Source organism: Heterostelium album (genome assembly GCF_000004825.1).
Source record: "Heterostelium album PN500 unplaced genomic scaffold PPL_contig12, whole genome shotgun sequence".
In the NCBI taxonomy this organism is placed as follows: domain Eukaryota; phylum Evosea; class Eumycetozoa; order Acytosteliales; family Acytosteliaceae; genus Heterostelium; species Heterostelium album.
Genome location: NW_008805089.1, coordinates 241,520 through 267,803, shown reverse-complemented (window position 1 = coordinate 267,803; position 26,284 = coordinate 241,520). Strand labels below are relative to the sequence as shown.

At 29.2% G+C, this 26,284-nt stretch overlaps 11 protein-coding genes and 1 non-coding gene across 12 annotated transcripts; 7 read left to right on the top strand and 5 right to left on the bottom strand.

The window, feature by feature from the left end:
• Nucleotides 1-297: 297 nt before the first annotated feature.
• pex2 (peroxisome biogenesis factor 2 family protein) lies at nucleotides 298-2,471 on the bottom strand (the record flags this gene model as incomplete). The annotated part of the gene is made up of 5 exons (XM_020576235.1): nucleotides 298-708; nucleotides 859-1,208; nucleotides 1,277-1,427; nucleotides 1,528-1,914; nucleotides 2,457-2,471. 5 exons carry the CDS (start codon nucleotides 2,469-2,471, stop codon nucleotides 298-300), a joined length of 1,314 nt encoding a protein of 437 aa, XP_020433484.1.
• An 848-nt stretch (nucleotides 2,472-3,319) lies between these two features.
• Nucleotides 3,320-5,002, top strand: PPL_05349 (chitinase; the record flags this gene model as incomplete). The annotated part of the gene is made up of 2 exons (XM_020576234.1): nucleotides 3,320-3,421; nucleotides 3,497-5,002. 2 exons carry the CDS (start codon nucleotides 3,320-3,322, stop codon nucleotides 5,000-5,002), a joined length of 1,608 nt encoding a protein of 535 aa, XP_020433483.1.
• Nucleotides 5,003-5,216: 214 nt separating this feature from the next.
• On the top strand, nucleotides 5,217-6,516 carry PPL_05348 (class I SAM-dependent methyltransferase; the record flags this gene model as incomplete). The annotated part of the gene is made up of 3 exons (XM_020576233.1): nucleotides 5,217-5,373; nucleotides 5,441-5,563; nucleotides 5,657-6,516. The coding sequence occupies 3 exons, from the start codon at nucleotides 5,217-5,219 to the stop codon at nucleotides 6,514-6,516; spliced, it is 1,140 nt and encodes a 379-aa protein (XP_020433482.1).
• Nucleotides 6,517-6,741: 225 nt separating this feature from the next.
• On the top strand, nucleotides 6,742-6,814 carry PPL_05347. Its single transcript has one exon. It is a non-coding gene; the product is annotated as a tRNA-Thr (tRNA).
• A 242-nt stretch (nucleotides 6,815-7,056) lies between these two features.
• PPL_05346 (uncharacterized protein) lies at nucleotides 7,057-8,762 on the bottom strand (the record flags this gene model as incomplete). The annotated part of the gene is made up of 2 exons (XM_020576232.1): nucleotides 7,057-7,091; nucleotides 7,289-8,762. 2 exons carry the CDS (start codon nucleotides 8,760-8,762, stop codon nucleotides 7,057-7,059), a joined length of 1,509 nt encoding a protein of 502 aa, XP_020433481.1.
• Nucleotides 8,763-9,197: 435 nt separating this feature from the next.
• PPL_05345 (uncharacterized protein) lies at nucleotides 9,198-10,086 on the top strand (the record flags this gene model as incomplete). The annotated part of the gene is made up of 4 exons (XM_020576231.1): nucleotides 9,198-9,213; nucleotides 9,303-9,425; nucleotides 9,511-9,800; nucleotides 10,021-10,086. 4 exons carry the CDS (start codon nucleotides 9,198-9,200, stop codon nucleotides 10,084-10,086), a joined length of 495 nt encoding a protein of 164 aa, XP_020433480.1.
• A 500-nt stretch (nucleotides 10,087-10,586) lies between these two features.
• Nucleotides 10,587-11,266, bottom strand: PPL_05344 (glutathione S-transferase; the record flags this gene model as incomplete). Its single annotated transcript, XM_020576230.1, has 2 exons — nucleotides 10,587-11,165; nucleotides 11,234-11,266. 2 exons carry the CDS (start codon nucleotides 11,264-11,266, stop codon nucleotides 10,587-10,589), a joined length of 612 nt encoding a protein of 203 aa, XP_020433479.1.
• A 644-nt stretch (nucleotides 11,267-11,910) lies between these two features.
• PPL_05343 (uncharacterized protein) lies at nucleotides 11,911-13,193 on the bottom strand (the record flags this gene model as incomplete). Its single annotated transcript, XM_020576229.1, has 3 exons — nucleotides 11,911-11,974; nucleotides 12,044-12,914; nucleotides 12,989-13,193. 3 exons carry the CDS (start codon nucleotides 13,191-13,193, stop codon nucleotides 11,911-11,913), a joined length of 1,140 nt encoding a protein of 379 aa, XP_020433478.1.
• Nucleotides 13,194-14,202: 1,009 nt separating this feature from the next.
• PPL_05342 (Got1/Sft2-like family vesicle transport protein) lies at nucleotides 14,203-15,092 on the top strand (the record flags this gene model as incomplete). Its single annotated transcript, XM_020576228.1, has 4 exons — nucleotides 14,203-14,520; nucleotides 14,604-14,798; nucleotides 14,873-14,980; nucleotides 15,087-15,092. 4 exons carry the CDS (start codon nucleotides 14,203-14,205, stop codon nucleotides 15,090-15,092), a joined length of 627 nt encoding a protein of 208 aa, XP_020433477.1.
• An 81-nt stretch (nucleotides 15,093-15,173) lies between these two features.
• Nucleotides 15,174-16,583, bottom strand: ugt1 (putative glycosyltransferase; the record flags this gene model as incomplete). Its single annotated transcript, XM_020576227.1, has 4 exons — nucleotides 15,174-15,253; nucleotides 15,476-15,548; nucleotides 15,625-16,172; nucleotides 16,247-16,583. The coding sequence occupies 4 exons, from the start codon at nucleotides 16,581-16,583 to the stop codon at nucleotides 15,174-15,176; spliced, it is 1,038 nt and encodes a 345-aa protein (XP_020433476.1).
• A 284-nt stretch (nucleotides 16,584-16,867) lies between these two features.
• PPL_05340 (FKBP-type peptidyl-prolyl cis-trans isomerase) lies at nucleotides 16,868-17,596 on the top strand (the record flags this gene model as incomplete). Its single annotated transcript, XM_020576226.1, has 4 exons — nucleotides 16,868-16,978; nucleotides 17,057-17,203; nucleotides 17,314-17,421; nucleotides 17,519-17,596. 4 exons carry the CDS (start codon nucleotides 16,868-16,870, stop codon nucleotides 17,594-17,596), a joined length of 444 nt encoding a protein of 147 aa, XP_020433475.1.
• A 69-nt stretch (nucleotides 17,597-17,665) lies between these two features.
• PPL_05339 (Tenascin) lies at nucleotides 17,666-25,996 on the top strand (the record flags this gene model as incomplete). Its single annotated transcript, XM_020576225.1, has 31 exons — nucleotides 17,666-17,672; nucleotides 17,945-17,971; nucleotides 18,036-18,064; nucleotides 18,133-18,245; nucleotides 18,313-18,546; nucleotides 18,606-18,764; nucleotides 18,976-19,035; nucleotides 19,092-19,145; nucleotides 19,210-19,272; nucleotides 19,335-19,388; nucleotides 19,596-19,847; nucleotides 20,166-20,254; nucleotides 20,316-20,474; nucleotides 20,523-20,565; nucleotides 20,611-20,924; nucleotides 20,972-21,460; nucleotides 21,514-21,742; nucleotides 22,189-22,232; nucleotides 22,313-22,341; nucleotides 22,687-22,832; nucleotides 22,900-23,055; nucleotides 23,114-23,188; nucleotides 23,256-23,315; nucleotides 23,504-23,563; nucleotides 23,620-23,673; nucleotides 23,747-23,812; nucleotides 23,881-24,128; nucleotides 24,198-24,239; nucleotides 24,303-24,384; nucleotides 24,456-24,784; nucleotides 24,843-25,996. The coding sequence occupies 31 exons, from the start codon at nucleotides 17,666-17,668 to the stop codon at nucleotides 25,994-25,996; spliced, it is 4,920 nt and encodes a 1,639-aa protein (XP_020433474.1).
• Between the last annotated feature and the right edge of the window lie 288 nt (nucleotides 25,997-26,284).

Here is a 26,284-nt window from a genome sequence, read left to right as displayed (position 1 = left end):
ATACTTCCAACCATTACCATTGTATTTCTTTTCATTGTTGTTGATCTTAAGATTCTTGTATACAACTTGTTGTAAAGTGTTAATATTTGATATTGTCTTGTCATTTATTTAACTTTGTTGTTGAAACAAAACAGTAACAATGTCTATTGTTTATCTATATTAATCTTGTTCAAATAATACAAAGCTATTCTTATAAATAAAATTTTAAAAAGAATTAAATTTGGTGTCTTTGCTTAAATAATATATTAAAAATTTAATATTTATTATTATTATTATTACACAATAGCGGAATTATAACTATGGTGAATGCTGAGGTGATGAGGAAGAAGTTGACGATGAAGATGAAGATGAAGATGAAGATGACGATGAAGATGTTGAAATAGGTGAGTTTGAATTACTGTTACTGAATGGTTGGAAACGTTTTATATTGGAAATGAGTGAATTGCATCTTGGACATGAAAACGATGAATCGATCATCATCGAAGTCTTTATACAGTAGTAACAGAACAAATGTGAACAGTCAGAGATATACGGTATATTAATAGGATCGTTCATGCATATCGGACATTTCTGTAACACCTGATCCGCCAGCAATTGTGGTGACAACACTTGCTGCTGTGACACACCATTGGCAGCACCACCTCCATTTCTCTGTTGTGACAACATATTGCTTGGTTTTTGAATTGCTCTATAAAGGAATCCCTTTATCTTATTAATATTGATCAATGGCATAATAAATAAAAAGAATTCCTATCATATTGTTATCATTCAAAGTAAACATTAATGTTTGTTTTGTTAGTCATATCATTAAAAATGTTAAATGAGTGAATGAATCAATCAACTATTAATAATACATACAGTGAAACCATGCCATACTAATTGTCTATTCATATATTCGAATGAGATTCTTCTGCTTAGAGATGGATGGGCATAGACTAGACGCATGCAGAGAAGACGGTTGACAAGTGTCACGTATTTACCATCGAATAGGAAAGCTAAAAAGTTTACTAGCGAGAGTATCTTGTAGAGTGATTCCAACTGATTCAATAGTTTCCATAGCCTCTTACGATAGTCGTCATCTGGACGGTCTCCCCAACTCTCATTGATCGCTAGCCTATTGATTCTAGCCCATGCCCATTCTCCACCAATCAAAATAATACCAGATAACCATTTCTGTTTCAATGTTAATTTCGTTAAATAATCGGATCCTATTATATATATACATCATTAGTTTACTAAATCTAAATAAATACTCATCATAACAACATTAACATACCTTTAGAGGGATCGAATGCAGCTTCATTTCTATATGTTAAATTCTGTAATTGATTACCATAGGTTGTACCAAGATTGAATATCGATAGTTTATATATGACTGATTTCAATATCAAGTTGATCTCTGGTTGAAAGTTTTGTACAAATGTTGGCTATTTAAATAAGAGATGATGATGATGATATGATAGAACGACAATTGTTTTAGTTTAGTTGTTCTTATCATATATATATATGCATATGATAAGTACTTACCTTAAAAAACATAAATATTCTCATGAATTGTGCTTTCAATAGTTCTAATATCTCTTCATCTAACTTTGTTGAATCGAGTTGACTCACTCTGACAATGTTGGTGGTAGGTCGTTTCGATTGTTTTATCTGTCTGTCTATCTCCTGTAGTTTCTTTGTGATCTCGCTGCTCTCATTCAAGTAATCGGTTGACAGTGTCGGTGGTATCGTAGGTTGTCTATTCAATGTATTAGTTGTAGTTATTCTACTGTTACTACTGTTATTTACATTACTATTATTAATATTATTATTATTATTTACATTACTATTACTACTAACACTGCTGTCATTACTACTATTGTCATTATTAACACTGTTACTATTATTATTATTATTATTATTATCCATTTTCTGTTATTATTTTATATTAGACTACTACTGCTTATCTATAACAATTCATTTCATTAAACATCTGATTTATCAGGTTTGAACCAGCTGGTTTATAAATTAGTTTAAAAAAAAAAAAAAATTAAAATAAAAAAAACACCAAAATTTAATTTTACAAAAGTAGTGTCTTACATAAACAGTTAACTGTTTTATTTGTGTCTTTTAACATTTAATTTATCTTCACATAGATTTTGTATTTAATCAATAAATTATTTGCTACTGTAACAGTATTCAATCAAATCAAAGATTTAATAATCAAATATATAATGTTTTCCTTTTTATTTTTATTAATTTTTTAATTCGAATTTCCTAGGTTTATTGAACAGATAGATATGGACTTTATGGTTATCTGTGGAACAAACAGAACATTAATACAATAAAAAATAAAATAAAAATAAAATAAATGGTAAAGAGCCAAAATGGTTGTTAATTTAAATTGTTTTTATTATAAAAACCATTCTGAAACAATGCACCCCAATACTTTATGGATTTTAAGTAAAAAAAACATTACTCTTTGCCATTTTTACCTCTTTCTGAAACTACCATTAATGTAAAGAACCATTTATAATTGAAAAAACACCACACTAGTTAGGTCCTTGTTGTTTTTTTTTTTGTAAACACATAATGTGATGTGACGATTAATTACACTTTGAACATTCAATTTCCCCATAAAAAAAAATGTGATATTCAAAACAAATCAATAGATTCCGAAACCACTACTTCAATATCTTTTAAAATCCTTTAAGGATTAACATCTCAATAATAATCATTTTTTATTATGTTTTTTTTTTTATTTTATAAAAACAAATCCTCAACTAGAATACCATAGAATGATTTTAAATAAAATCAGTAAGATATTATAGTTTATTTGAGAACCATCAAGAATTAACTTTTTGGTTTTCGAAAAAAACCAATTCAATTTACTTGTTAGCCACTTGAATTCAATCATAATAGGATACCATTTTATTATGTTTTTATTATTAAGAAAAAACCCAAAAACAAGTGGAGTTAATATTGCGATTTTACATTTACTGTATACACCAAATCGATATGGTTTGATGAAATGGTATTAATATAAAAGCCAATTATAACCAAACTCTCATTAAATTGGGTATTTCTCAAAAGATATTTTAATTTTATTGGTTGTTATTTTGATGGTATTGCCCACAATTTAAAATATTAAAACCTACAACATGGTAATGGTAATAGACCTTATTTTTATAAAAAAAAAAACAAACAAATGGACCTTCATCTAGACAAAATAACTATAAATACTTTAGACTATCAACAAATCAACAAATCAAATTAAAAAAAACATATTTATTTATTTATTTATTTATTTATTTGTAAATAACATTTACATCTAACAATGAAATATCAATTATTTATTTGTACAATCTTTTCAATTGTACTTACTGTACAATCTTTTAACGTAAATTCTGGAAATAATGTTGCTGCTTATTGGGGACAAGTAAGTTTTATAACATATATATAATTATATATTGTAAACAAAGAAATATTAATAATTTAATATATTTGTTTTTAGAATGGAGCAGCAGGTGGTGGAAAACCATATCAAACTCAAATCGATACTTATTGTACTGACAATACTTATGATGTTATTTTCGTATCATTCTTGAATACTTTTTTCTCATCTGAGAATATCATTGGAACATCGATCCCAGCACCAGGTTTGAATCTTGCCAATATGTGTGGTTCTCTCTATCCAGGTTATTCACAACTTCTTCAATGTCCAGCCGTAGGTTCCGGTATTCAAACCTGTCAGACCAAAGGTAAGGCTGTAATCCTCTCGCTCGGTGGTGCCGTCGGTAGCTATGGATTCAGTAGTTCTGCACAAGCTCAACAATTCGCCACAACAGTTTGGAACATGTTCCTCGGTGGTAACAACCCAACTTACCCACGTCCATTCGGTGCCGTTCAACTCGATGGTGTCGACTTGGATCTCGAGAATGGACAATCGCAATACTTTGATGTTTTCGTGCAGACCTTGAAGAACACCTACTTTGCCAACGCCCCAAAGAAATATTATGTCACCGCTGCGCCACAGTGTGTCTATCCAGACGCCTCGATCGGACCAAATCCAGGAACCGCACTGTCGACCGGTTTGTTGGATTTCATCAACATTCAATTCTATAACAACTACTGTGGTTTGGCTTCGGGATCAAGTTTCAACTACAATACTTGGGCCAATTGGATCACTGCCAACTCACCAAACACTAAAATCTTTATTGGTGCACCAGCCGATACCTATGCTGCCGGTAGTGGTTACGTCACCGCTCAAACTCTCACCAATCTCGTTTCAACCTACATCAACAGTCCAACATTCGGTGGTGTCATGCTCTGGGATATTTCAGTTGCACAGGGTAACATTGTCTCTGGATCAACTACCTATGGTCAATATGTTTCGAAATACCTCAAACAAGCTAAGCCAACCACTGGTGGATCGACAACTTCCACCACAACCTCATCAACTACCACTGTCAAGCCAACCACTGGATCTACAACTTCCACTACCGGTACAACCACTGTCAAGCCAACTACTGGATCAACAACTTCCACAACCACTGTTAAACCAACTACTGGATCGACAACTACCACTGGTACTACCACTGTCAAGCCAACCACTGGATCAACTACTTCCACCACCTCATCAACTACAACTGTCAAACCAACAACCACTACCACCACTACTGGACCATCGACTACCTCCACCACAGGCACAACAACTTCACCAAGCACATTGGCTTTCAGTCAAAGTGTTACCTCGCAATGGGGTAGTGGATCGGGTATCACCAGTCAAATCAATGGTCAAGTGACCAACAATGGAGCATCTTCTGTTAGTAATCCAAAATTCACTTCACCACAATCAAGCTTAATCAGTGGAATGTGGGGACTTGAATCTGCTACTGTCAATGGTCAAATCGTTTGGTCACTTCCATCATGGTCGACCACTCTTGCGCCAGGTTCATCGGTCAGCTTTGGTTATGCCATCAACTCTGCCAACCCAGCTACCTTTACTCGTATTGCTTAAGCAATAGATTATCATTTCAACTCTTGCTTGTCATTAACTTTTTGATTACTTTAAAGTAACAAATAAATAAAAAATACCTATTTATTGAAAAAAAAAAGAAAAAAAAGGATAATAAATTTATTGATCAAACGTAATATTAAAATCGTTCGTTTTTTCTATTTTTAATTTAATTTGTTTTCATTTTATTTATTTCTTTATTCATCATTTATAAGATATGAGTCAAAAGAGATTACAAGAGATAAGCAATCAAATATCAAAGATAGCAATATCAAATAATCATTCTATTATAACAAAAGAGGTATTAAGATCAAATGATAAAGATGCAATACATAAAGCATTAGATAAATTAAATAATTGGATAAATAATCCAAGTATGTTTAATAATACATGATCAATATAGAAACTTTTATTAACTTTTTCTTAAATATCAATTTATAGATAGTGATATTAAACAATTAGAACAAACCGGTATTTTCATTGCAATGTTGGAATTGTTAAACAATGAAGATATAGAAATTGTTAGACACATCGTTTTAATATTTAAATTATTAACTTTAAAAGGTTATTTTATTTAAACAAGTCAAAATTTTGAAAAAAAATATATCATAGTAGTAGTATTTTGATGTTAATTTTTTTGTTTTAATCAATATATAGATACTATTTTAAATGAAATATTAAGATCTTTGGATGCTGTACATAAATTAGAGTTGCTATTGGAGAGTTCGTATGATCCTATGGTATTGGAAGACACTGCTACCGCTATCGAATGTCTAAGGCGTTGTACACCCTATAGCATAAGAAGAGTCGGTCTCGGTCAGTACAATGAGAATAATGGACAGTTTCAATGGACACTCGATCTACAACAACTTCACTACAAAGATGTCGGTGTGGCTTGGCGTGTCTGGGATGCAGGTATTGGATTCACTCGTTGGATTCTAGAGAATCCACAGATTTTCGAAGGCAAAGAAGTACTAGAGTTGGGTGCCGGTCTTGGAATTGCAGGTTTGGCAGCTGGTTTATTGTGTCAGTCGGTACTGATGACCGATTACACACCGAAAATAGTATCGACACTTCGTGAGAATGTAAAGATGAATTCCGTGCGTTCCAAGTTGATTCGCGATGCATGCAAGGTTGCACCACTCGATTGGACCAAAGACAAAGTACCGAAGCCGTTCCACTATCAAGTGATCATTGGAACAGAGGTGGTGTACGATGTCAATCTGGTGGAGCATCTGGCCAATGTTATTCATCAGAGTTTGACACCGGACGGTGTATTCTATGGTACTGCTGCAACCATTCGTAGAGGTATACCAGAGTTTATCAAGTGTATGGAGGATAAGTTTGAATTTGAAGTAAAGGTAACCGATTTTCCAAAGAGATTTGTACCAGATACCAATTTCGATACCTATTTCTTTGAGTGTAGAAAGAGAAAGAATCAAATACCACTTGCATCATCATCGTCGTCATCAGATGATTCAAATCAATATTTAGATCAATCAAGTGCTCAACAATAAAAATTATAATAAAGATTTAAATAAAACTTAACAATGATATGGAAACAAAAATTATTTTTTCAAGACATTATTAGAACTTTGATATGAAAATAAAAAGATCAACATTGTTCATAAAATTCTGTTTCCAATAATGAGTTGAAGGGATGTCCAAAATAATCACTAAAGCTCATATGTCCAGGGTTGACAACCGTAGACAACACTAATAGTTCCAGCACATATAATAGTGGCTTTATAGCTCAGCTGGCAGAGCGCAGGTCTTGTAAACCTGAGGCCCCGAGTTCGATTCTCGGTGGAGCCATCTATTCTTGCTTTATGCCCATTAAGCGCGCATTATAAACAAAATTTTCTCTCATTATTATCATTATTGTTAATATGCTTTGTGTTATCTTTTGTCTTTAACAAATGTGATTTGATATCATCGATATGTTCACAGGTATGCTTCGGATGTGATTTTGGATGATCATTGGAACACCTGTAACAAAACAACAAATTGCATTGAAAACAAATATATTCAACATAACAAATAATTCAAGTGTTTTATTATGTTTTGAACTCTCTAGCTCTATCTGTTGTTTCTATATTTTAATAATAATATTAATAAATAAATAAATTGTGTGTGAGTAATATATAAACGAGCGGAAGAAATCATAAAAAAGAATAAATTTGTTTTTAATTTTGATTAAATCTGTTGGATTAAAAAGTCCCAAAAACAAATAGATAATATATAAATTTTGTTTGTAATTACTGTTGGATTAACAAATAATTTATTAACTTTGTTTAGAGGTGATAGCAACAAAGGATTTGTTTACTTTTTTCTTGCTTTCAACAATAGCTATCTTGAAATTATCAGTCGGTTGAATATCAGATTGCATTGCATGTATATGTGATGATATTTTTATGATTCTTATTATTTTGTTGTTGTTTGTATCGATCATTAGTTTGTTGATTGCTTCAAACTGTTCATTCGAGTTGTATTTTTGAAGATAGAATGATGCAGCGTCAATATAGGTAATCGTTTGATTTACTTTGAGCATTTCACCCATTTCAATAAGGAATTGCTTGTCCAAATCGAAAAGTTTGAGATGTTTGATTGATCGATTGGAATGTGACAATGTCATTCGAAAGAATGAATCATTCAACATTAAACAAGATATTGATAGATCTCTAAGTGTATTGTTAGAGGAGAGTGCTTCAGATAATCGATTGGAAACTGTGGTGGCAAGATCAGAGCTGGCTAACATTGTAGAGATTTGACAACAATTCTTTATCGATAGTCTTTTCAATGTTTTATTGGTTTGTAGTGCATTGCAAAAGTCAATCCAATGATCTGCCCTATTCGCACTGATGATTGAATGTGTATTGAGTTGGTTCCAAACTTGACAATATTTACAACGGCAACTAGAGTGTTCGCCACTGTAAAAGTGTTCGTACTTTACTGCCACCAAATTGATGTTGATAACAGCTTTCAGAGATACGAGAGTGTTGTTGTTTTCTACGAAACTCTTGAGATCTTGTAGATCAATAATATCTACCTCGCAGACATTGATATGTTGAAGTGTTGGAATACTAAGGAATTTGCTCATATCAATGCTATTTCCCATCGAACTGAATCTATTTGCCAGAAAATAGAGTGAGTCAGGTTGCCAGAGCGATGCATATTCCATTTCGTATTGGTAAACATTAAAGTGTATAAAATCAATCTTTGATCTTATCGCTGGAATATCGTATACCTCAGATTCGTCTGGAGAGGACAGAGTGAGAGCAATTTGTATTTTAAATTGATCGGGAAAGTGTTTGATGATCTCCATTACCACAGCTATACTGTCAACGTACAAACACAACAATTGTAAAGATGGAAATTGAGATATGAGCTTGATGGTACGATCTAAATCTGAAGAATTTCGTTGTACTAAACTTAGAGTTGTGATATTGCTGCATTGTATCAATGAATATTGATTTCGGAGAGGCGTAAGGACACCTGAAATAGGTCCCAATATAGGGCTATAATTGAATCGATTTAAACTGTTGCTGATATAACTGTACCAGTTTCTGCAAACCAATGAATAATCAATGATTAAATTATTTAGATATTTGTGTTTTTCGTATAATCGAAAAGATTTTCTATAACTACTGAAGATCTCACTTAGATATTCAGAAAAAGACAATACAGTTTGAATGTTTTCATCTAATAAATAATTAACTATCTTATTTTGTATTGGTTTTGATTGAATTATATAGTTGTTCATTTTTAAACATATATTTAATGTATTTTTAAGATAATAAAAAATAAAAATTGTTTAAGTAAAAATGAGGTCAAAGGTTTTGATTTGACATTCATTTTTTGAACTAGCATTCAACAAAATTCTTTTTTATTTCCAAACCACAAAGAATTTTGTTTTTACTAATTTTGATCTTTTTTGTATTCTCGCATTATTTTTGCAAAAGGCACACAAAAGCTGTGCAAAATTTTTTCATTTTTTTTGATGGATAAAATGATATTACACAACCAATATCCGTTCGAATTTTATTGTTATTAATACATCTTTTATTTTTGTTGATCTTTCCACTATATGTTACCTTCTATCCTCAAAAATAAAACTAACCACTTAATTTTTGAATATTTTTTAGATCTTTATTTGATAGATATCTATTTTAGTTTTTGGTTATTGAAAGATAATTGAATGGTGACTATCGATAGCAAATCATTTAAGATAGATGGAATTATGATTTCAATGATACTCATTGAATGATTGGTTGATTTGTTAGATTCTAAAAGTTTTTAAAAGCTTTAAAGAATGAATTTTCGAAATCAATTGATCGAAAATCAGATTGTACACTTTTAATATACAAAGAGAATAGCAAAGAATATTTACGTTATAATCTTTATCCACATTGTATTAAATCATTAAGTATGTAAATGATTAAAAGTTATCATTTTTTTTTAGTTATTGTGATCAATATACAACAAACATACTTATTTACGATATTTAAAAGATGAATTCAAAAGTAGTGGCGGTGTTTTAGATTCAACAATCTCAAATGTTATCTTTGATTATCGTAGCGAGTTTGATAGTAACATTATCGATACACTAGTTCGATCGAATGTACATTCAATTCAAGCTCTTTATCAAAATGACAAAGTAGAGCATTTACGGTTGCCGTCCAATATTAAAACAATCAAAACGAATTCACGAATGAATCCATCGACTTATCCAGAGCAATTAGAATCACTCGAAATTCATCTCGATAGAGCCTCGTTCAGTGCATCGATTCAATCGAAGCCGGTGATATTCCAGAGAGTGTAACTCATTTGACGATCAACGGTCTGTCTGCCAATTTGCGAATCAGTAGAAGCGTGTTACCTTCAAACCTTAGATATCTAAAGTTATTCAAGAGAGTTCGTTTCGACAAAGATACACTGTCAACATTGGAACATCTGGAAACGTTGAATCTCGATGAGGTGCCAGAGGAAATAGATGTCACTCAAACAATATATCCAAACAGTTTGAAAAATGCAATGGAACCAATCAAACTGAAATCATAGCAACTATCTATAACTTTAATCCTTAAATTTATAATAATAAAGATGAATTAATAGATATTCTAATGTTATCATTAGATCATTTACCAAATTTTTATATAATGTAATACAAATATTAATAATTGATGCACATCTTGGTGGAAATCAGTATTAATGATCCAAGATATGATTTAGTGAGAGAAAGTTGTATTTTAAATTGATCGGGGAAGTGTTTGATGATTTCCTTTACCACAGCTACACTCCCTAAGAACAAACACAACAATTAAAGATGGAAATTGTGATATGAACTCGATAGTACGATTTATGCCTGTTAAAAGTAAACTTAGAGTTGTTATATTGTTGCATTGTATCAATGAATATTGATTTCGGAGAGGTTTAAGAGCATATTTTATTGATCCCAATGTTGGACTATAAAAGAATCGATTTAAACTATTGCTGATCAAGAGTGAACTTGAAGCATCATTAAGTGGGAAAAATCTTGTTGGAATTTTAGCTTGTGTCTATTAAGTCGAACAAAATTATACTATATTTAAAATAATAAATCGGTTGGTCTCTTTGATAGATAAGTTGCGATAGATGGAATGGCTTCAAAAGTTGATTTAAATTTGACCAATTCTGGGAAGTTGTCAACGACTTCTTTGAAATTCTTGGCATAGAGGTTCTCAAGAGTGTAATAGACATTGGCATCGGCAGCACTCAATTTAGAGCCAACAAAGAATTGTCCACCATTATCGATCAAAATCTTGACCCATGCAGTGAGGAACATTGGGAGTGTTTCATTCTTGAACTTTAGCTTCTTCTCTTCGGTGTCGCTCGACCAGATTCCCATTGCGATATCAATGGCTGCCTGAGAGAGAGAGAGTACCTTGGCTTTGTCTTCTAAGGTATCACCGGCCAAATTGTATTTGCTGGCAATGTAGTGTTCGATAGCCAATGATTGGGCAACTTCGAAATCACCATCAACAAAGAATGGAAGTTGTTTGTAGGTTGCTTTTCCTTTGATTTCACTATCAGCTGGCAATGGATATGGGTGTCTAACATCATTGAATTCAACACCAGCCAAACTAAATAAAAGTCTACTAGCTTCAGCTCTTCCACGTCCATTAAACTACAAATAATTGAAATACAATATTAGATATTTTTCTCGTATTTTTAAAATCGTATTTATATATTTACATAATGTAAAGTTGGTAATTGGTTGGTTGACATGTTTTATTAAGATTTAATAGTATTAAAATAAAAGATAATATTTAAATGATGTTTCATTTTGTTTAAGATCACAGTCTATTTATATTTTAACAAAGATAAGATAGAATTAGATTTTGATTTGTAAAATAATAAGTTATTTGTTAAATTTTCTTCTGAAGCTGATCAGATTTTTTAGAAATTTCATCAGATTGTAAAGTAGATATTTTTAAAAAAAATATTTGCAGATTTTGACGAAAAGGAATGACCTTTAATTTAGAAGCATGTTTCAGAACAAAATACAAAAGAGAGGATGTTAAAACTAGAATATTAATACCGATTCGATAATTGAATAAATTTTCATTCTGAATGCACGGTTATTCGAACTAAAAAGACTAACTTTTAATATTTCGAAACAAAATCTTTTGTGTTACCACCTTTAATAATATAAAAAAAGATAGTATTATTTTAATTTGTTTAAAGTATTTTCTTGAATAAAATACTCTGGTTAAGTAATTCTTGAGAAAAAAATAAAAATAAATGACAAGTACTACTTTTCTATAATATATAAACACTTGATAAAAAAATGTGTTTATTGAATGAATTGATTTCTTAATATTGAGGGAATATTGATTGAAATATCAAAAAATAGGTGGAGGAGTAAGATCTTAAAGCTTTTTGTAATTTTTTGGTGAAAAGAATCTCTTGATTCTTTGAATTCCTTTAGATACTCTAAAAAAATTATAATAATAAAAATTAATAAATATGAATTATTTAAAAGTTAAATTAAATTAAAATTACCTTTTCTTTATACTACTAAAGATAAAAACCAAGATATCACCAATCGACGATCTAGTAATGATTGTTTTCGTTTTCTTACCGCCGGCGGATGGCGATTCATCAATACCAATCGAGGTTTTAAGTGTATTGATTTCGGTATCTTTCTTTTCGATGATCGATTCGAGTTGGTTGATACGGTTCTTCATTCTCTGAGCTTGACACTCATTCTCCAAGTGATACTTGATGGTATCTTCACATTTGCCATAGTAGTAACAACCGTTATCTTTGTTTGGACAGAACCTGCTGCTACTATAGAATAAATTGGTACTGGACTCCCACATTTCATTCTTTTCTTCATTGTCATAAGCATCGTGATATTGTTGTTGTTGTTGCTTTTGTTGTTTAAATTGGTTGTTGTTGTTGTTATTGTTTGATTCCAAATTTGGAGTGATCGATTTCGATGTATTTCCAACAACTACATTACTGTTGATACTTGAAATACTGTTACAACTGGAACTGTTGATCATATCGGAACCGGAATTAATATCGAAACTATCGTTCTTTTTGATGACAGAGAACGATTGGTTGGTGAGAGAAGACGACGACGATGTTGACGACGATGTCGATTTGGTAAAAGGAGAACTCTCTGTCGAGGAGGAATCGAAAGAAGCAAACGCCGAGCTGGTACGCGGAGAATTGATTCTGTCAAACTCAGAGTCAGACGAACTCGTTGAGAATATCAAGTTGGCTGGATTGTAGCGGCACGATTCCTCGTGAGTCGGTTTACTACCGTAGCTTATGATACTTCCACAGCCATCGTGGCGGACAGTCAACATACCATCGACTTCCTCCACACCATATTTACAATAACATAATAAATGATCCAATTCATCTATATATATTTTGAAAAAAAAACATTAATATAAGAATAACAATAACAATAAAAATTATTTATTATTTACTTACTTTTTAATTGGAAATTGATATCCAATGTATTTATTACCATATGATCGATTGGACATTGAACCAATGTTTCTATGCATGTCGGACAGAAGAGATGACCACATTCAATGTTTACAATGGGACAACTCATCAGACCACCATGATTACAACACAGGAATTTGTCATCTGGTGGTATTAAAAATAATGTAGAATCAATTGGGTCAGCCATATATATTTAATATTAATTTATATTATAATGATTTTAAAAAAAGAATGAAAATAATTATTTATTAATTAAAAAAAAAGTCGGTAAAATAACAAATAAATAAATAGAGAGAGAACAAATAATATTTGTACAAAAACAAAGAAGTCTAAAAATTATAAACTAAATTAAATTTAATGGATTGGTGATTGATAGGTGAACTTAACATTGTTGTTTAAGATAAGTTTTATTCTTAAAAAGAAAAATAAAATAATAACAATTTAAATTAACACCACTTTTAAAATGAGTGAGTCCATCTTTATCACATGATTGATCTATTCAAAGTATAACATTATAAATTAATTTGTACCAATATTGTTTATTGTTATTATAATTTTAAAATAAAGAGAGACCTCTTTTCTTTTTTAATTAAACATTTTTTGCCACTTTTAACAAAATTGATGATGTGCTCAAACACACATTACAACACAACACAACACACAAATGATTAAGTGTATCACAATGATTGATTACTTACTATTTACTCATATTTGATCGTGTGTTGTTTTTTTCCACAACCACTTCTCAACAAACACACACACAATCCATAACTAAAGTATTTTTAGATAAAATGAGATAATTTAACACGTATATATGTATTCTAAAATTTGAGAGAGTATTGACATTGGTGAGGTGTTGTTGTTTTTTTTCTTTTTTTTTTTTTTTTAAAAATTATTTGAACATCATTATCTGCTCAAAGTTAGAATTTGTGTGTAATACGTGTATGAATTCTTTAGTTGTTTATTATTTTTTCTACTTATAAGTATACATGTGAAACTTTATATTTATTTAAAAAATAAATAAATTTGAATTATTTTATTTTGAATGGGTGTTTGAATTTTCTTTGTTTTTTGCTAAATTCATTTGCAGAATTAATTATTAATTATATTTATTTATTTAATATTTAGTTAGATCTTATCGTATCATACGATATACATAATTAAATTAAATTAAATTAAATTAAAAGTAAAGAAATATGAGTGGATCTACAAATAGCTATAGTTTAGATAATCTCGAGTTTAAGACGAATCAATCGTTTCTTAGTAGTACGGCGGGATCGATTGGTTCTGAGACGACACAGTATTGGAATGATATAAGTGAGTCTGGTGGTAGTATGTTTTCAAAGATCTCTGGAAAGATCACCAGTGTCATTCCAGGAATTAACAATGCCAACAAACCAAATCAACAACCGACCTTCTACGAAGAAGTACAACAACAAACATCGTTTTCATATATTCAAAGATTGACTCTATTTGCAATTACATTATTAATTGGAATTGCATTAATTGTTATGGTATTTATTATTATTGCTATTCAATTAAATTTGAATTGAATCGCGAATCGAATAGAATCACTAACTAATCTTTATTATTCAAGTCAACATTCTTTGTATTTTCACCGAGAACATTTGCAAAGTTATATACACTCGGTAGTCTGAGTGTAATTGTAGGATTAATAGTACTTGTAGGTTTGAAGAAACAGTTTGAAAATATAACATCGTCGAAAGAACGTTTGTATTCTTCGTTGATCTATTTAGTATCGATCGTTGGAACATTATATTGTGCATTAAGTGTATGTACATTACATTGTTGTTTAAACAACAAACAATCTTACTTACCTTTTACATTTTAATTATATATTATTAGTTACAATCAACATTTTTATCAATGTTTATGGTTGTTTTACAATTCCTATCAGTTGTATGGTACTCTCTTTCTTATATTCCATTTGGACAAGCGATTTTACAAAAGATTGTATCTGGTTTTCTCGGATTCTTTGTTGGAACCAACTCATAGTGGTCATAGGTCGTTTCAATTATATATTAAAACTCATTCAAATTATTTATGTATATTAATCTAGATTTAAATTAGTTAACTTTACATGTGATTTTATTTATTTATATTTCCGTTATATATATAATATATTATTTATGATATTACAATTGTTTTATCTCTTTTTAGTTGATGATGATGATGTTGTTGTACTTGATGATGTTGATGAATCATTGTTATTATTCATATTAACAACTTCAAAGAATATATTTATACATGATTTGTTTGTTGATGACTTGATTTTCTCGTTTAGGTTGGGCCACTGATAGACGAACCAATCGGCAAGATGCTGTAAGATCTTTCCAGACAACGATAGGTCATTCACTCTCGCTATACTCTCATAATAGATGATCTTTGATTTCTTCAGACCAATCAATCGGAACAACAACGCCGATGCTACAATAGGTACACATGTACCAGGTCCATTACATAGAATAACATCTGGTTTCTCTTTGAAAACCAAAATTAAACAATATAATAATGATATAAACTACATATTATAAATGGTAAATATAGAATTAGTAAGAGTCATGACTTTGTAAAAAAAAAAAAAAAAAGTTGCTTACAGTTGTCCAAATACTATGAATATAACTTTGTCCAACATTTCTACTTCTTGGAATGGTTTTGACTGTACGTTGCTCTGGTAGTTTGTCATTCAGTGTTATTTTGTCGAGTGAACGCTTGTCAGAGTCTGCCAATACGTATGTGATGTGATTGAAACGATCTCTGTCCAGCTTCTTTAGGAGGTAAAACATCTCTGCTGTATGTCCACCAGATCCCAGAACAACCATAGTCTTTAGACCGTTACTATTGCTGTTACTGTTACTGCTGTTGCTGCTTAATGATTCAGTATTCTCTTTGAGACCCTGTGAGAATCTGTTGAGTGATCGATCAATAGTTTTATCATTCATCTGCTGACGTGTTGCCAAGTATGACTTTAGATCATCTTTGATCACCGATGCCAAATTCGATGGCTCGCAAGGCAGTAAGTAGTTATAGGGTGATCCAGACAATCTATCTGCCAACTCCACCTGATGATTATGCATCAATCTACTATTGGTGACACAAACAATTGGTTTGTGAATTTCCAATGATTCTAAAATCGATCCGGATCCTTCATTTATTCATTTGAACGATTAATATAAGTTTATAATAACGGAATCATGAATTATAGTATAGTTAACTTACCACCATGAGATATAATCAAAGTACTATTATTCATATCATCGAATAATGATGGTTTAAATCTATAGTAATACGATTGGAATCCAGTTGGTAGTGATGATGATGATGATGTTGTTGGTTGTTGTTGTTGTTGTTGTTGATCTTCTAAATTTACAGAATTAACAGGAATATATCCACTGTTTCCAATTTGCATTAGGATTGCATTATATCCAAAACTCTTTAGCAACTGATGAAACTCTTTTTTGTCAACCTCCTGTATTAGCTCTTCGAATCTGGTTGTTCCAACCGTTACAAATACATATTTCTTTTCATTTAAAAATGAATTGCTGTTATTGCTCATCATGATGAATAAATAAAATAGTAAACTAAACTTGATTAAAAACAAAAGACATTAATGATTCACCACCAAAATAGTCAACTTTAAAAAAACCAATCATCTGATGACTTTTTTCATAAAAAATCAAAAATTAAAAATTAAATAATTAATTTTAAAAAAAAAATTTTAAAATAATTTGACACGTGTTGTTCACTTTTTTTTTCAATGAAAAAAAGCTAGATAAGAAGTTCTTCCCACCCACAGTATTGCATTAAATTTATAAAAAATATATAGATAGATATAAAAATATGAATATTAAATACGTTTTTTTAATTGTTGTTGCATTGGTTTGTTTATCAAGCTTTGTAGAGTCTGCCGCTAGTGGAAAGAAGAATGGTAAACTTCAAATCGGAGTAAAGGTAAAAGATATAATATATAAATAAATACACTCGCTCGGTTTTTATAATTTCTTCTAATAAAAGTTAATATAATAATAGCATCGTCCAGCTGAATGTACAAGAAAAACAACTAAAGGAGATGTTTTGAAGATTCATTACACTGGTTCATTACTCGATAACGGTGAGAAGTTTGATAGCAGCGTTGACCGTGGTACTCCATTCGAATTCACTTTGGGTGAAGGTCAAGTAAGTTTATTTTATTTATTTATTATTATTTATATCATTCAAGTAACTCATACAATATTAATGTTAAATTATTTAATATAAACTACAATAATTATAAAAATAACCAATAGGTTATCAAGGGATGGGATAATGGTTTATTGAACATGTGTATTGGTGAAAAGAGAAAGCTCACTATTCCACCATCATTAGGTTATGGTGCTCAAGGTGCTGGTGCAAAGGTATGTTGTTATTATTAGTTTACAAAATAATGTTAACATCATAAATCAAGTTTAAAAAAAAAGTTAACATTTCTTTTATTTTTAATTTTAACCCTAGATCCCAGGAAATTCTTATCTCGTTTTTGATACTGAACTCATTGATATCGTATCAAATATTTATGATGACGAACAATAAACTTTTTACACAGATGCAACAATAGAGTAATCGCCTGTCTCTTCTTCTTTATCTTCAAAAAACAATCATATGAATTGTTTGTTTTTTTTTTGAGATATTTAATTTTAAAATTTGGGTCTCCAAACAAAATAATCAAGATATTAATTTTGACAATAGATTTAGGGTGGTCCAATCCCTGTTTTACTCTTCTAACACTGGTGATAGATTAACTTTGGTATTAATACAACTTCACACATTTTTGGTTTTCTTTTCTTTTCTTTTCTTATTTGTTGATTTTAGAATTTTTATTAGTTTTATGTATAAGTTGTATTGTTTTTTTATTTTTTATATCTTTCATTGTATTATCAGGTGCTAATGATTTATATCCACAAGAACGTAAGTTGTAAAATAGGGTTTTCGCTTAGTTGAAATAAAGTATTAATCAAAAATCTATAAAAAGTGAGTTCATTAAGATGGTTAATTATACAGGTATTTATTATTTATTATTTATTATTTATTTAAAAATACCAATTTGGCTAACAAAAATAAAAATATAGTATAAATTGAATTGGAATATGACTGCAACTGCTTGCAGTGATATTAGCAAAGGTGGTTCAGGAATGTTGACCTGTAGAGACGACCAAAATGGATATCAAACGATTATTAATTTGTAAGTTCATATAAAAGTATTACTTTGAAAGATAGTGTTTTTTTGTATTAAATTAACATTTTCTCAGAATAGTAATTACTTCTACCACAGTAGATCACGGAGAGCCACCTGTTATAGATAAATTGATATTACCTAATTTAGAAACACTTCTATTCAGTGGTATTCAAATTACAAATTCAACATATTCATTGCTTGGTTTGCTTGATAACAATGAAAATGTCAATTTATATACAATGACTTTTCATAATGCATATATCATATCACCGCCTACATTCCCATCAAATATTAAATTGATAACATTGTAGGTAGAATAAATTTAGTTTCAAAAAGAACCAATTTCTAATATATATTATAAAATAGAAATTTATTTAATGTTACTCTAAACTCTGATTTGAATTTGAACCAATTATTTGTAGGGGTAAACACAACACTAAATTTAGAAGAAATAGTATTCTCCTCCATTTATACATTGCTATCAGATTCATCTGCGATGACAACAAAAAGTAGATTAAGCACTATGTAAGTTAATATCTAAAATTAATACCGATTTTATTTCTAGATTAATAGTTGCACCCTTTTTAGAAATATCAGGGAAATATCAAGTTTTACAAGTGGAATGCTGAATTTTACAAACGCTTATTTTAGCTTAATCAACATGATGTAGGCTATTTACTTTATATTAGTTGTATAAATCACATTATTAATATTATTTTTTTCTAACCTTTCGTAGAACTATAAAAAAGATTCCAAAACAAGTATTTCTATTTGAATCCTCGACTTTAAGAAATATGTAAGTATTATTTTTAAAATTAAATAAGAACGTGTAATTAATAATTTATACAACAGAGATATTGATAATGCAATGATAGTTCTTGGTGACCTACCGGTTCTTTTTAATATGTAAATCATTAAATTCTATTTCTTGTTTTTTTTTATTTATTTATCAATTCAATTTATATTTTAGCCTTGCAACCAATTGTGAATTCTCAACTTCAAATTTTTCAGTATTCCCTTCTCTTAGATCAATGTAGGTATAAATTAAACATGTAATTATGACTGACAACATTATTAACAAAAATTAAAAATCAGAAATTTTGACAATGTTTCCACATCAATAGAAAAAGCTTCAGGTTTGATCTATGTGTATGTTATATTTTTAAAAGTCAATCGATCAAACACCTTTTTAACTTGATTACTGTAGAGAAATTAAAAATTCACCAGTTCCAAATGTACCTACCGAATCCTGGTTTTCAAATGGATTCTATTTGTATGTAGTTTAAATTAGACTAATTATTATTCAATATATCTAATTTGAAATATTCACTTTAAAAACATTTTATTATTTTCCAGAATGTTAAATAATACAAATACTGCAGGTCAATTACGAGACTATAAATCATTTAATAGTGCTACAATCAAATTATATGGATTACCGAATATTATAACAGGGCTTTATGATTCATTTTGTAGATTCACTTTGGATATACAATCGACATTATTTGATGGTAATGTTTCAGATTGTTTTTATTGTTATTGGTCTGAAATACAATCAACACTTCCATCAAATACTCCAATTCCTCCCATTGATTTTAAATGCAGTATGTATTAATATCTTTTAATTATTACTTTTAAATTTTATTAATTTATTTATAAATATTAAGATGTAACATTGGATAGTTATAAATATGTCATTTCAACAATAGGAGCTAAAGTATTTTTTATCTATTTTCATTAAGTGATTATTTCTAATTTTTAAACAAACTTTAGAGACATTAAAATTAAATGGAACTAACTTGGGATGGGGAAAAAATAAGTCACCAGTAAGTTTGTTGAGTTCTGTTTATAATAAGCAGTTTAAGTAAATATCTTTTGTTTTTGTGTATATGATCAACAATATTTAATAATTATTATTTTTTATAGATATCCTACAAGCAATGAATATGGAACCACAAATTTAACATTTTCGACAATTCAAAACTATACTTTACAAATATATTGGGGATTAGAATGTATGTTTATATTTTAATTGTTATTGTTTATTTTTTTATTAATTTATTAACATTACTTTAGTAAGTGTAAATTTAATTCAATCAGAGAATATAGAAGGAAACAATGTTTTAATAAAAGCATTTGGAAAATTTAATTTACAAGCACCACTTGCAGTCACTGCCACCAGTTTTGGAAATTCTAATTGTCAAATCACATATAACACAACAACACAATTGAATTGTATAATACAAAATCAAAACACATCAAATCCAATTTTAATTAATTTAGATGACACTATTTCAAATATTAATATTTATAGTTCTCCAAGTATGTATAATATCATTAATTAACTTGTTTATCGTTTAATCTAATATAGCTCCAAATTAGGTTTTCTTATCAACTATTACACTATAAAAAATCCTAATGTTGAAATTATTGCCAACTTTGGACCTAATCCATACAATGTATCTGCAATCATATCAAATTTCCAAAGTCAAACATCATTTTTAAATGATTCTGTACTTTTATGTATATTACCGGCAGGTTTGGTGGAAAATACAGTTTATAAAATGGTTGTTTATGCCAATGGATATCATCAAACAGTCACTCTTTTTATTCCACCAAAAGAAGATTGTGGTTCACAATCAAAATGTAATGAGCATGGAAGTTGTACCGATGGAAAGTGTAGATGTAACAATGGATATGGTTGATATTATTGTGAATCACATTGAATCCAGGTGTGATTATTCTTCCAAACAACACAGATCCATCACCAACAATCATCGTTAAAGATGGAATGAATTTCACATTCAATATCATTGCAATTCAAGAGATCGATGAATTAAGTTCAGTTGTTAGAGAATTGAAAACAGATAAATGGTCATATTCAACAACAGGAAATGAAACATTCAGCATCACAACATACAGTTTACAATCAACAACATCAGGAATAGATCAAATCAATGCAACAATCGAATATTCAAAGAATAGTAGATTGATTGAATTTGCAGGACAATCAACGTTATATCCAGAGAATAGTTTGAAATTGATGATCACAATCAATAATTGGTCATTCAAAGACAGATTAAATCAATTGAGGATATTAATGGAATCAATATCATCAATCAATAATAATATTGAAGATTGTTCTGAATTGGATATTACAAAGAACAATGGAACAGAGTTGAATTACTTTCGAATGACAATCAATGATGTATCGTTTTATGGTAGATTCCTTCCTTATGCACTGATGGTAGAGCTGTCTTCATTCGAAATCAAGTTGTCAATCAAACCAAAGATAGTATATTGATTGGTATGACACTTCCTTATTGTGATAGTTGTATAATAGATCCCGATTTTTCAGTGCTGATCAACACTGATGTTCAAAGTGATTGTAAAGAAAAATCAAAATTTTCAACTTGGAAGATTGCAACCATTGTTGTTGTTCTCTCTGTTGTTTTACTTGCATCGTCTGTTGGTGTAATCTTTTTTGTAAAAAAGAAATTAAAGTATTCAAAAGAAAAGAAAATAATGCAAAACAAATTAAATAAACTGTCATAATTAAATTTCTTGTTTAGTTTACCTTTTTTTTTTTTTTTTGAAGTTTTTTTATTCTTTTCAAGGTTGTTCATCTTTATTGTATTTCGGCAAATCAATTTTTGGCTGAAAAAAAGGATAATAAATAAAAAGTAGTGATTGATATTTATAATTTTATATGATATTTTAAATAATCTAATAAAATCTTTTATGTTATAGGAATTAAAAAAATCAGATTTTTTTTTTTTACAAAAATCTTAGATCTTTTGTTATTTATTCTTCCTATACAATTTAATACAGATTCGATCAAATCGAATTAATATTCTATAATAAATAATAAATCATAATAGATAAAACATAACATAATAGATAAGATGTTCTCTCTATTTTTTATAATAATAATAATATTACTTAATAGTGTACAATTAGCATTAACACAAAATGTTTTAAATGAAAATGAATGTATGATGATCAGATATTTTTTTTAATTTCTATTTTTTTCTATTTTAATTAATTTTAATTAAAAATTTTTTTTTTAACAGTGATTTCAATGCGTTTCTTAGCTCAGCAAGTAAATTTACATTATTTTTATAGTTTTAATTATTAATTTAGATCATTTTTAACACTATGAATTCACACACATATGTAGTATCAATTAAGTGGTTGGGATTTAGCAGCTACCAATTGTGAAGAAATTCGTAATGCTATACTAGGCCTAGTGTTATGTGCAGAGAAAGATGGTATTCAAACAATAACTGAATTGTAAATATGATATACTTTAAAGTCTAAGAACAAAGATAGTTAAGATTCTAATATAAAGCACAGATATCTCGTAAAATCACCAATTCAGGACCTAGGAGAGCCTTCATACTTAGAAAAACTATATTTCCCCAGTATGGTTTATTTTTCTATTGAGACCTCCTACAATCAAAAGAACTCATCTTATTCATTACTGCAACTACTCGATAACGTTGATAACGTAAACTTAACATTTATCCAAATTTCAACATTAAATTTGGATGTGCCATCTGGTTTCCCAAAATATATAAAGATTAATAATCTGTAAGTAGATCATATGATTACAATTGTAATGGTCCAAAATATTAACTCGAGTTTTAATACAAATTAGAAATTTGATAAATATTAATATGCTTCATGATATCTCGTTGAATGCATTATTGAATAGTTCAGTTGTAAACATGTTATTAAATAACCTTACATCCACATCTACTTTTAAGGTGACATTTGATACAACTGCAACTGTAAATCAAAATATTCAAAAATTGTAAGAGATATGTTAATGCAACATTTATATATAATTTATTAACTATTTTTATTTTAAGAGAAATATCCAATGTTCCATCTTTTGTTGGTCCATTAAATATTACAGATACATATTTTCCAAAACTCAGTGATATGTAAGTATTTAATAAGTTTAAATTCAAAATGAACTATTATTATTTATTAATAAATTATTTATTTTAGAAATTTAGATTTTATTACATATCAAAATATAGAATTCCACAGTGGATCTGTTCAAACATTGTAAAATCATTTTATAACTTTTTTTTATTAATTTATTTTTTAATTAATCATTTATTTAAAATATGAAAATAGGTTTCTAACCAATGCGTTCATAGACTTTGGACAACTTTCAAACTTATCATTTTTGTATGTACCTACATTATATCAATTGCAATATGTATTGTTCTTAACATAAAAATCAATTATAGAAATGTAAAAAATTGTGGTTTTAAGAGTGGTGATCTAAGTTCTTACCCAATAAAGATGTTGTATGTATTTTAAAAATTCTAAACAATCACAGATTATTAATTTCTCATAAAAATAGATCAATTACCAATAATAAAACACCATTATTAAAGACTAAAGATGTTGATACTCTGTATGTACTTTTGTTGTTTTTAAAAATAATAGTTTAAAATCTAGTGCGACTAATTAAAACTTTAATTTAATAGTACTGTAGTAAATTCATCTGTTCCTATATTACCAGATCGATCATGGGTTAGCGAAAGAGCTTATTTGTAAGTTGTAACAATTTTTTAATTCACATCTAGCATTTATTAATAATAGTATACTTTTAAACAAATAGTTCACTTCGAGATACAAATACAACAGGTCATTTGGACAATCCGATAGCAAAAAACTATTTATGGATAACCGGTACTCAAAATGTAACTACTACAATTAATGATTCATTTTGCCAAGTAAGTGATTTGAATATTTTCAATGCACAATTGTTGGATAGCCATATTCCAGAATGTTTCTATTGCTTTTGGTATCACGCTTTTTCAATGGTACCCTCCAACAGCCCCCCACCTCCTCCAAATTTTAATTGTAGTAAGTTTATTTTTTTATTCATTTCGTACAATTAATTTTAATTTTAATTCTAACCATTATTAAATATAGATATTTCACTAGAGAAGAATGGTTTTTATGTAAATACAACTGGTAAGCACAAATATTACTACATAAAAAAATTGCAAAATAATTAATTTTTTTTCTCTAAATTAGAAAATATGTACATAAAAGGAAAAAACTTGGGATGGGGAAGAGATTCCAATGTTTCTGTGGTTATTAGTAATGAATTATTCTTGTAAATAGTCAAAATCTAACCTTAAACTTTATTTGATTGGTTTCCTAATCTATTGTCATTTTCATTTTTAGAAAAAGATTTTTACCTTCACTTTCTGGAAAGACAACCATTTCTTTCTCTACTGTTAAACCCTATGATTTTGATATATTTTGGGGACCTCAATTACAAGTAAATTATATTCATGAAGAAACATATGATTCCAATTCTAAACTGTTGTTATTATATGGTGTTTTCAACATGTATGCCCCTATTAGTGTAACAATACAAGATACACCCTGTCAGATTACCTATAACACAACCTCTCAATTGAATTGTGTCATTCCAATTAATACTTTATCTGGACGCTCATTAGTGAATACATATGATACAGTTTCAATTGTCGGTTTATATATTTCACAACGTAAGTAAAGATTAATCTTTTATCAAATGTTTATTGTTTAACTAACTTTTAAAATTAGCATTAATTATAAGTAATATTTTATTCAATGATAGAATATTTATAAATGCAAACTTTGGACCGAATCCATATAATGTATCTGTTTATATTTCAGATTTTAATTGCACAATTTCATCAATAAACTCCAATCAACTTAGTTGTACACCAACTCAGAGTATTACTAGTTCATCATATATGGTATTACTATATGCCAATGGATTTAGTTCATCGGCAGAGCTATTGATAAATAAAACAGATTGTGGAAGTGATAACCAGTGTAATGGAAATGGAAGTTGTACAAATGGTAAATGTAGATGTAATGATGGATATGGTGGATACTTTTGCCAATCGCCATTAAGCCCAGGTGTGATCATTCTTCCAAACAATACAATACCATCACCAACAGTCATCGTTAAAGATGGAATGAATTTCACATTCAATATCATTGCAATTCAAGAGATAGATGAATTAAGTTCAGTTGTAAGAGAATTGAAAACAGATAAATGGTCATATTCAACAACAGGAAATGAAACATTCAGTATCACAACATACAGTTTACAAACTTCGACAGGAGGAATAGATCAAATCAATGCAACAATCGAATATTCAAAGAATAGTAGATTGATTGAATTTGCAGGACAATCAACATTATATCCAGAGAATAGTTTGAAATTGATGATCACAATCAATAATTGGTCATTCAAAGACAGGTTAAATCAATTGAGGATATTAATGGAATCAAAAGCAACCATTGACTTAGAATGCTCAGAACTAGGTATTAAAGCAGACAATGAATCAAATGTCAATTTTATTCAAATGACAAACGGTGATCGATCATTCTATGGTCGATTCCTTCCTTATGCGTTGTCAGATAACCGACCAGTACTCGTTCAAAATCAAGTTGTCAATCAAACCAAAGATAGTATATTGATTGGAATGACACTTCCTTATTGCGATAGCTGTATAATAGATCCCGATTTCTCGGTACTTATCAACACTGACGTTCAGGATAGCTGTAAAGATAATAAGTTTGCCACTTGGAAGATCGTAACCATTGTTGTAGTAGTGTCTGTTGTATCAATAGCTGTTGCAGCAAGCGCTTTTATTATCATCAGAAAGAAACTGATCTACAAAAAAGAAAACAATAAGCTAGCAAATAAACTTAATAAATTCTAAACTTATAGAAAGAATTCAACATCGTGTTTAAAAGGATGAATAAGTATCAGTGTTGTTTTGTTTTTGTATCGCTATTTTCATTGTGTTTGATGACAAAAAAGAAACAACAGTAGGTTGTTTTTAAAAGATAGATGAAGATTTGTTTACTTTAAAGATCTCGATCATTGTTTCTGAGGTATAGTAAACTGGTCCATGGTTCATGGGATTTAGGTCATTAAAGAAATTTAAATATCTTTGTTAAGTGCTTATAGTATTATCTAAATTTACAAAGTTAAAAGATACATTTAA